A 10297-nucleotide genomic window follows, 5' to 3' on the forward strand; every position below is an offset into this window, starting at 1 on the left:
ATATAGCGTTAAGAGGGCTCCAAATGCCTTCAGAATTTTACTCCATCACGTGACCTTATTAGGGGCCGTGATTGGTCAGTTTGCGTTCTGGCGGGAACGGTTCGAAGAAGTTGCCGATTCGAATAATGATCAGTCACGTGATGGACAAGGAATGGGTTCTCTACTACGCTCGCATTTATTTATATTTAAATGAGAAGATTGTATGTAATGGCGATAGTAGTTTGTATCTAATGGCGGGAGGTAGTTTTACTACAGAAGCTTCAGGAGGCGGGGTTTCTTGTCGTCGTCGCTGTGATGATAGATCATGACGATGATGTTAATGCTGATTACCATCATCATCATCATCATTGTGGTCATCGTGGTCGCCGTCTTCGTCCTGTCGTTGTCGCTCCATCGTCGTCCTTCTCGACGTTGAAATTGCGTCGTTGCTCGTCCTGTCGTTTTTCTCCTTTATCATGTATTGAATAATGTTTTACTGAACTTAATTACCCAAATTCTGTTAAGCAAATACTCATTAAAACATTAAATTAGTATAGAATTAAGAGCTTCAAATATCGTAAGGGTTCGAATTTGAATAAATACTTTACATGCTCCAGTATTTGGTCCACAAGCGTGGTGTATCTTTTCTGTGTCTTTTCTATCGTTACTCTAATGTTTCCTGTTTCTTAGAACTGGCTGGTCTCCAACCTCCATAATTCACGCATCCTCTCGACTATTTTGCTCTGTCTTTTGTTTCCAGAACATCGTTCCCTTGGAAATTTTTCTCTGCTTATGTCTTTTCTGCTATAGTTCAAGCACAACATTATAAGCATCAAACTCACCGGAGGTATGAGTTGCCTTGGCGCAGTCGTTTTGGCGCCACTTATATGATATCGCCAATTCGACGTTAACTTATTTGACATCAGATGACTTAATGCTTTCCTCCCCCCCCCCATCTTTCTCTCTCTCTGTCTCTAACTCTGATTATCTAATTACGCTTGCACATATGTGTAATGTCTCCCTCTTTCTCTCGCTTCGTCTCTCACTCTGGATGTGTATACTTCTTTGCGCACATTCGTATATATTTGTTTCCTACACCAAAACTTAGTATACGACACTAAAAGAATAGGGAAGGAAAAAAAGTGATAGTGTACTTGCGACCCCCTCCCCCAAGTACAGGAGGACCTCTAGGGATAATCGAGGAACCCCATCATCCGAGGTCACCCTGAATACCAATGACGAGTGTCCTCTCCAACTCCTTTCCTCCGACTCACAGGTCTACACTGAGAGTGCTACCATCCACTCTTGCCATTTTCGCAACTTTCACCCACCTTTTCACAAATACACTCGAGAACAGCACCTCCCTGTCCACCCTCACTTTTCATTTCAAGTAAAACTAGAAACAGTCGATGAGGGCTATACCAAAGAGGAATGTTTCTGACCTCATTCCTTTCAGCCTTGCGCACCAGAAAACCTCTTTAGCCAAAGCCACCAGACAGAGGGAAACTACCTTGCCTGCCCGATTAAAAGGAGGGCGGTGGAGCAATCATCGTTATGGATTTAGCTGACAGACGGATCCGTCCCACACGTGACACCAGCTGTTCAACATAACTCCACAAGTCAGCAATGCCTGGACACCGAATAAGTGGGTTCAGAACGGTTGCGTCGCTCTGCGAGTGCCTCGGAAAGCCCTTCTGACATCACATCCGTGCTTGTAGCGTTTATCTCGAGCTGATTCACCCCACCCCACTCCAGTAGCACTGCTTGGCCAAGTTATCTGAAAATTATCCATGATAGTTCCCGACCGGAAAGTCTCCCGGAACAGACTAGCCATTTCATTTTCGTTGGTGCCCAGAGTCTCCCCGTCACTAATCCTTTATAAATTTCCAAAGCAGAACATCCACTGATCCTATTGCCCGACTGGTAGAGGGATGTGGGCGCCTGACGATATGTTAGATACCAGGCGCCCAATCTCGGTCTTTTCTTCACCTATGAAGGAAACGGGCCGCGGAAAGACGTGCCTCATAAACGGAGCCTACACAAGCTCACCGTCTAGAAATCGGTGCAGGTGAGTCAGTCTAAAAGCATGTCTGTGCATTAGAATTTACAGCATAACTAATCCGTCACACAGAGGGCGTGGCAATAGAGTGACGATTATAAAAGTAAAATAAAATCACTACTGTACATGAATAAAAAAAAAAAAATGCCAGGAGAAACAAAAGCGAAGAAATACTAGTTCTAAACAGGTTCACTGCAAGCCGCACTTCAACAATAAGAGCTCTTAACTTCGACTGGTCTTTACTTATCACAGAAGTGGAAAAAAAAATAACACCTGCTTAGAAAAGAAAAAGAAAGAGCAAACAGAAATAATAGGTAAGTTTCACGAGCATTCTCTCCTCCACTTTATCATTATTATAATCGTGATCGTCTTCGTTGCTGTTGTCTTCGATGTCGTCGTTTTGTTATCGGAGTCAGCGTCAAGTTAAGGTATAAGTTTTAGAGACGGCAGTTCAGAGGCTTCAGGAAGGAAGTGGAGGGGGGTCTCGTCGTCGTCGCTGTGATAATTGATCATGATGATGATGATGATGTTGATTATGGATATCGTGGTCGCCGTCGTTGTGTTCGTCTTATCACCGTCGTCTTCGTTGTCTTCCTGTCGTTTTTTCCTTTTTCCCTTATTGAACAGTGTTTTATTAAACATCTCAATTATCCAAATTTTGTTAAGCAAATACCCATTAGAAAATTAAATAAGAACACAATTAAAATGTCCAAATACTTTACATGCTCCAGTATTTGGTCCATATGTGTGCTGTCTCCTTTCTCTGTCTTTTCTGTCGCTACTCTAATGGCTCCTGTTACCTCCAACGTTCAAGCATCCTCTCGACCATCTTACTCAGTCCTTTGTCTCCAAAATATCGTTCCCTTGGAATATTTTCTCTGCAACAATTCAAACAGAAAATCACAAGGGACTACACAGTCAATACCATGTAGCCACAACAAAAGTTGCTGGAAAAATAGGTGAGATTGACTGATAAAAAGAACCCTAAAGAAACACCGCGAGCACTATACTGGCAAGGTACGTGCGCCACATTTGCTATATAGCAGACTAGCTTAAAATCCGCCCCACAAGGTGGCTTATAAGCTAGCTCCTGTGGAGGGCTCTTCATTAGGCCTTGGGCCCAACAATGACACTTCATGCATTCAGTACATATTAAATTTTATTAAACCTGAACAATATTTTTCAAGCAATGAATAATTTTCATCAAAGCAATGATATGGTTTGTCGACTCAGAACTTATTGCAAAGCTGCATGATAACATTCTTTGTCTTCCCATTCGGGATCAGTACAAATAGCTTGTTTCCATTCTCTACCCTTGAACAACAAGCGTATAGCAGGCCGTAGGCAACAATAAACTTACCTTTTAAAAGTTCAACGATAATTCTTCTGCTGCCACTTAATTTAAAGACAATTTGATGTACATAGGGCCTTACTTTTCGGAAAAAAGAATTATTTGTATTACGTATCCAAACTCTTGTTCGTAGTTTGAAGGAAAATTACACCACTGTCGCTAAATACTATTTTAAAGTGCCAATTTTATGGTTTGGTATTGCTCTAGATGTATTTGACCATAACTTGTTTTGCTGGAACTGCAATATGCCATCAGTGTAGCGCTTCACCTTCAATGTTTTTGCTCTCACAGGTTGTCTTAGAGTTTCAATAACAGTTTTGAACCCTTCATGGTACTTCATGTGAAGATATGCCCTTGCACTTTTTTCTTTTAGTTTTCTGTTGCCCTTTGGACCACTCGTCTATGCGGCTCAGATCTTTACGCAAAGTTAGAATATTGCCTTCAATTCTCCGTTTCCAAAATGGCTCCTTCTTTCCGTCTACTTTCTTCTCTTTCTTTCCAACCAGTTCACCTACTAAAATTGAAACGGATCTGATCAAGTCCCTTGTTTCCGTTCGATCTTTCGTTAGAATGTATTTCAGAATCTCATCAACTTTTTGGGTCGCGAGTTTCACATTGTTACGGTCGAAGCTTCTTAAATTCACCAGCTTGGTCTCTATTCTTGTAATTATTATATCCTCGATCTTATCCTGAAGTTTTTCTGTTCTTCAGTCATATTCTCTCGTAATTCAGGTTTTTCTACATTATATTGATTGGCCGGCCTCTCCTCACTACAATTTCACCCTGGTTGCACATTCGCTGATCTTTACCTACGTTATTCTCCTCGAGATTCTCACCACTACAGAAGCTTTTCCTAATACTGTCTCCGCCGATTTCTTTAGACAAAATATGATGGTAGATTTCGACTGTTGGTTTAGCTGCTGCTGATGCTGCGGTATTAAATAGAGGAGTGGATTTGTGTCTACTAATACAAGCTGTTTGATTGGACTGCTAGTTGATATGGCTGGCAGTCAATTAAGGGCGGGTGGCAGGAGATTTTTGAGAGTAGCGTCGCTAAGCTGGGAATACCATAGCTAAGATATAGAAGTTTATAAACAACATTTCACAGGTGGTGGTGGTTGTGAGTTGGCAGAATCGTTAGCACACTGGACGTAAAGCTTAGCAGCATTTTGTCTGTCTTTACGTTCTGAGTTCAATTCCGCCGAGGTTGACTTCACCTTTCATGCTTTCAGAGTCAATAAAATAAACTACTTTGGAAGTATTGGGACTGATGATATCCATTAACCTCCTCATCTTAAAACATAGAAACTAAATCAGAAACTATCTCCAAATGTTTTTCTTCAGGACATCTTATTTGTTAGTAAACGATGGAAGCTGTAACCAATTCTGTAAATGATAGTTTTGATACCGAGAAACCACCAACAAGTTGGCTGACAGAAGAGGATGTTTACAAAGAAATACAGGTAAGTATTTTCATACACTCAAGCGCAAACACACACGCGCACAACATATGTCTATCCCTGCTAGTAGTGCTAATATCCTGCTGTACAAATGATGAAAGATCACTAAATTAATTGATGTATCTTACCTTGTCTTTGTAACCTGCCTTCAATAAGCCTTATTTTTTAAATCGTTTATTCATTCATTTATTAATTTACTTATAACTTAATAGTAATAAATATTTCCATGTAAAGTGGGCTAGTAATTTGTTTTCAGTGTATCACAAATCAAAACAGGTCAGAAACAGTTATATAGATATTCACTCGTTGGTTAGTTTGTTTAGAAAAAGAGAGAAATTCGTTATATTTTCCATTTATTTTCTTTTATTCGATTCCTGTTTTAGGAAGATGCTGAAGGTTTTGATGAGCACACATATCCGTTATGGAATTACGAATCTTGGGAAGTTCCTGAAATTTTATCAAGCAATAATGAAGAAATTCCTCGACAATATTACAAAGCATTGCAGCATTCATTATTCGAAACCGGTTTTCCAGAGACGCAAGACAGAACATCCAAAGTTAAGACTTTCTCCCATCAACAGGTTTCAATCACCATTTTATCATCTCCTGTTGAATGTCTGAGTGTTCTGTTAGAAGGAGGAGAACAATGTCCTGGAAATATGCTTCTGGTTCTTTCAGATTCCTGGCTTAGCAAGGAACCATCTTCTACACAAAGTTCCAAATTCTCTTTGTACGTCAACAAGGCCATAGCTTTCTATAAAGGTAAGTTGTTTAATCTGCTAATCTAGATTTCTGATCTCGTTTCCTGAGATGATCATTTCTTATATTGGTTTCAAGTTTTGTCATTCAAAGCCAATAATTTTGGGGAGGGGAAAGTCAGTTACATCGACCCCAGTTTTCAACTGGCACTTATTTTTATCGACTCTGAAAGGATGAAAGGCAAAGTCGACCTCGGCGGAATTTGAACTTAGAGCGCAAAGACGGACGAAATGCCGTTAAGCATTTTGTCCGGCGTGCTAATGATTCTGTCAGCCCGTCGCCTACTCATATTACTAAAGCGACAAGTTGGCAGAATCGTAATCGTACAAGACGCAATGCTTAGCAGCATTTCTTTCGACTTAACATTCTCAGTTCAAATACCGACGGGGTCGACTTTACCATTCATACTTGCGAGATAGATTAAATAAGTATCAGTTGAATTCTGGGATCGATGTAATCGACTTCCTCCCCTGAAATTTGTGCCAAAATTTGAAACTAATTTTTATAACATGGCTATAATTCTCATTTCTGTAAGTTAATTTTAGTTTTTTTTTTTTACTTATTTCTAATATGTAATTTTTTAAAGCTGTTTTACAAGCAAAAATACCGTTAGAGAATTTGAAATATTTTCGGCTCCCTTCGTTACCTTCACTACATGTGTGTGTGTGTGTGTGTGTGTATGTATCATGTTGCTCTGAGAATGACATATGAATTACAAGCACAGTTTATTGTTTATTTGATGGGTTTCCACCCAGTTTCTGTCTACTCTGATGGTCTGAGCTGATGCAAAACAGACATGCAGAAAATCGCTTGGTGGGATCGGACTCCAGGACCTCCTAATTGCTATACGAAACTTCCTGAAGACTTGACTATGCCTTACAAAGAACATCACTCATTAAATTTCGCTTCTTCTATCCCAACAGGAGGCCACACTTGTCTAGAGACATATCAACCGCCACGTCGTGTGACGTACTTCGTCAATTTCTTCACGGCCAACTGCACTGGAAATGCACACACGGAAGGCGAAGCCCTTGAACAAGAATTGGACTGTCCTATGAGTAGTTCATTGAAGCTGTTGAATTATACCGATAACAAACTGCTGACTCGAACATTGGCTGCCCAGGCTGGCGTACCTTATCCTACCACGTTGGCATTTATAAAACATTCTAACGTCGTATTGGATACGAGAGAGCTACGGATCACCGTCCAAATCATACCAGAAAACATTTCCGACAAACAACTGCAGTTGACCTTCAAGGATAAAATCGAAGCGTTTTTAGCCACCCACAATTTCAGTAAGGTAAGTGTAAACGTTAGAAGCATACATGCATGCCGTTCAGAAGTTTATTTGCATATCTTCGTATTTAAGCTAACTGGCGGCTTAGTAGTTAGGGTATTCGGTTAACGATCATAAAGTCGTGAGTTCGATTCCTGGCAGCGCATTTTTGTCCTTGAGCAAGATACTTTATTTCACGTTGTTCCAGTTCACTTAGCTAACAAAAATGAATAGTACCTGCGATCCAAAGTGTCAGCCTTGTCACAACCGTAGTCATGCCGAATCTCCCTGTGAACTACCTTATGCATATGCGAGTCTGTGGAGTACTCAGCCACTTATACGTTAATTTCACAATGAGCGCGTGCAAGTGCACATTCTGAAGTTGTTACGGCTAAGATATGTCTGACTCAGCGCTCATTTAAATTAGACACCATAACCACGGCAACCAAATCCTTTTAAGTGTTTTGGTTCGAAGTCATGTCTTTCAAATATCGTTATCATCCTCATCATCATTATCATCATCATCATCATCATCAGTAGCAGCAGCGGCAACAACAACAGCAACAACAATAATGGTTTCAAATTTTGGCACAATGTCAGCAATTTCGAGGGACGAATAAATCGATTACATTGACCCCAATGCTCAACTGTTTTCCCATACAACTTGTATCCATAATTTGTTTCATCCGTGAGTTTACTTAGAGGAAACGGTGCTAAGCAGAATAATGAAACTCCTTGAAAGATTCCACAATCAATATTGACTTGTCCAGAGTTTATATTTGTAGTGTCCGTATTGAGAATTAAAGTCGTTTTCCAGAGCTTAATGGTGTTGTGATACAAACTTCCTGATAACTGGTGAAAATTTGAACGTCTTCAGGCATTCCTCTATCCAACTGTAAGGAAGATTATCCCCCAGCCAAAAAAAAAAAAAAAAAAATTTCAGGCCTTGTGCTTATATTAGAATTGTTAGCACACTGGACGAAATACTTAGCGGTATTTCGCCCGTCGCTACGTTCTGAGTTCAAATTCTGCCGAGGTCGACTTTGCCTTTCATCCTTTCGGGGTCGATAAATTAAGTGCCAGTGAAACACTGGGGTTGATGTAATCGACTTAATACCCTCCTCCAAGGTGCCCTTGTGGCAAAATTTGAAGCTACTACTTCTGCTATTATTATTATTATTATTATTATTACTACTACTACTACTCAGTAGTCTTATTTTTATAACGTGATTTCACTTCTCAACCGTGCGCATCTCTGTGTGCCTTGGGTATGTGCTGTGTTTTGTTGTGATGCTCTTATGGTTACTGTATTGAAAGTGTTTATTTTATGTACTTATTTTATGAAAACCAAAAATATATTAAAACATATATTATTCTTTTTATTTTTCTTCTCATTCCAGCTTGTTATAAAACTCTTTGGTCTTTCATGGTTTGGAAGTAAACTGGTGTCTTTCAACGAACCCAATGTGGAAGAATTAGTGGAAACCGCAGTTTCAGTTTACCATAGATTAGAAGAAAGTGACGCACTAATTTTAGAAGAATGCATTAACAACTTACCTGTCACTGAAGGTGAACTCAATACCTTTGTCTAATATCATCTATATTATTATTTCATCAGTTGTTTATGTTTGATGTTTTGTCGCACTTCATCAGGACAGAGTGAACAATTCATAAGTTTAAAGATATCACAAAAACTATGCTTGGAGATAAATCTATCAACAAAAAAAAAATACAGATGAATACAGAGCTGTTAGCCTCAAGAAGCTACGTTACGAGCAATGTTTACATGCAGAAAACTCGGAGAGGGTGTTGTCTCAAACAATTAACCCTAAACAGACAAATCCGTCCCCTAATGCTAACGTCGAAGCTCGTTATGCCTCAATATTAACAAAGCAAAATACAAATCAGATTGGCCATCGACCGGATCACAAAGGGTCACGTACTCGATATAGATCTATTTACCTTAGAAAGCTATGTTACGAGCAATCTTTACACGCAGAGAACTCGGAGACGGTATTGTCTCAAAAAAAAATGATCTAAAAAATCAAATCATGATTGAATGGCTGAAAATTAAAGAAACCAGTATGAATGAACGTGATACTCTCCCCAAAATTCGCAATTCTGACCAAGATCTGAAAATGATTGGTAAAATACGCCTTGCATTTAAGGATGCAATTTCAGCTAATGATGTTAATATTACAGATCTCAACCATCTGTACTATGCATCCGCGAAAATCTCAATGATTCTATGTGGTGAAAAGATTTGAAAACGACAACATTCCCACAAAAAGCCTTCTTAGCAAGAGCGTATTCAACACCAAATTAAGCTACTTAGGTCTGACATAGAATGTTTAAAAAACCTTAAGTTTGACAAGACTATCAAACCTACAAAAACCCGAAAATTAAAGAAAAAATATAATATGAAAACTATATTTGACATTGATACCACCATAGAAACCATCAAGTAAATGGTATGTGCTAAAGCTACCCGCATAGCAAGGTATGGAAAGCACGTTAGATTCTTCAAGGACAAATAGTGGAGAGCGAAGTACTGAAGATGAGAAACCTAATGCAGAGGAAGCTTGAAAGTTCTGGAGTAATATTTGGGACAAACCAGTCAATCATACTGGAGATGCAGTATGGTGCATTTTTTACCTACACTGTATTACGAAGGAATAATAATAATAATAATAATAATTCTTTGCACTATAGGCACAAGGCGTGAAACTTTGTCGAAGGAGGTAAGTCAGTTATATTGATCTCAGTGCTCAGCTGGTATCATCGACCCCGAAAAAATGAAAGTGTTTACTAACCATATGCGTATGTTAATAATCGAATTGTCCATTATCCTCTAACTCGCCCAAATCTGTGGCCTTCTGCCTGTGTTATAAACCAATAGCTTCAATTATTTCCCCTACCCCCAAATCAATAGCATTATTTCATTTTATTTATTTTTCATTTATTTATTTATTATGAAACAGATTATAATTGCCACATTAGAACAACAGTATGTCGGACATCAGATGACCTTCCACACATGTCAAAGGTTTGTTTGTTTGACTTTGTATCATTTGCGGCACATTTCAGCAATATCCAATCTATATTAATATCTATACCTGATGAATCCTCATGTATGTAAAACAAATTGTCCACAAAACATTAAAACAACAAGGGGATCTAATAATAAGGATCTAATTAGTTTGAAACAATCTATCTAGTTTTTACTAATCTCGCTAATCAATATTAAGCCAAGGAACCCATACATACAGGCCTGGCTTGCTATGATGAAACCAAGGCTTACTCAAATCACACACTATCATTTGTTTAAAGAAAATGCATATTAGGGAGTTTACATCTGGTGTGTTTATTTAAGTGTGTATGTAGATGTGTGTATATATATATATATATATATA

General features: G+C 38.9%; 1 protein-coding gene across 2 annotated transcripts in view; it reads left to right on the forward strand.

Moving 5' to 3' along the window:
• LOC106877889 (carnosine synthase 1) overlaps window positions 1-10297 on the forward strand; it is a 19688-nt gene that overhangs the window by 1292 nt on the left and 8099 nt on the right. The window contains exons 1-6 of one of the 2 annotated variants that reach the window (XM_052974063.1): window positions 2237-2352; window positions 4734-4852; window positions 5233-5611; window positions 6532-6908; window positions 8285-8453; window positions 9866-9930. In XM_052974063.1, the coding sequence (XP_052830023.1) occupies window positions 4757-4852; window positions 5233-5611; window positions 6532-6908; window positions 8285-8453; window positions 9866-9930 (1086 nt within the window). In that variant the 5' untranslated portion in view covers window positions 2237-2352; window positions 4734-4756. Of the gene's footprint in view, window positions 1-2236; window positions 2353-4733; window positions 4853-5232; window positions 5612-6531; window positions 6909-8284; window positions 8454-9865; window positions 9931-10297 lie in introns of those variants that run through there. The other variant, XM_014926933.2, reaches the window with a different exon arrangement.

Source organism: Octopus bimaculoides, chromosome 17, assembly GCF_001194135.2.
Source record: "Octopus bimaculoides isolate UCB-OBI-ISO-001 chromosome 17, ASM119413v2, whole genome shotgun sequence".
NCBI classification, from domain to species: Eukaryota; Metazoa; Mollusca; class Cephalopoda; order Octopoda; family Octopodidae; genus Octopus; species Octopus bimaculoides.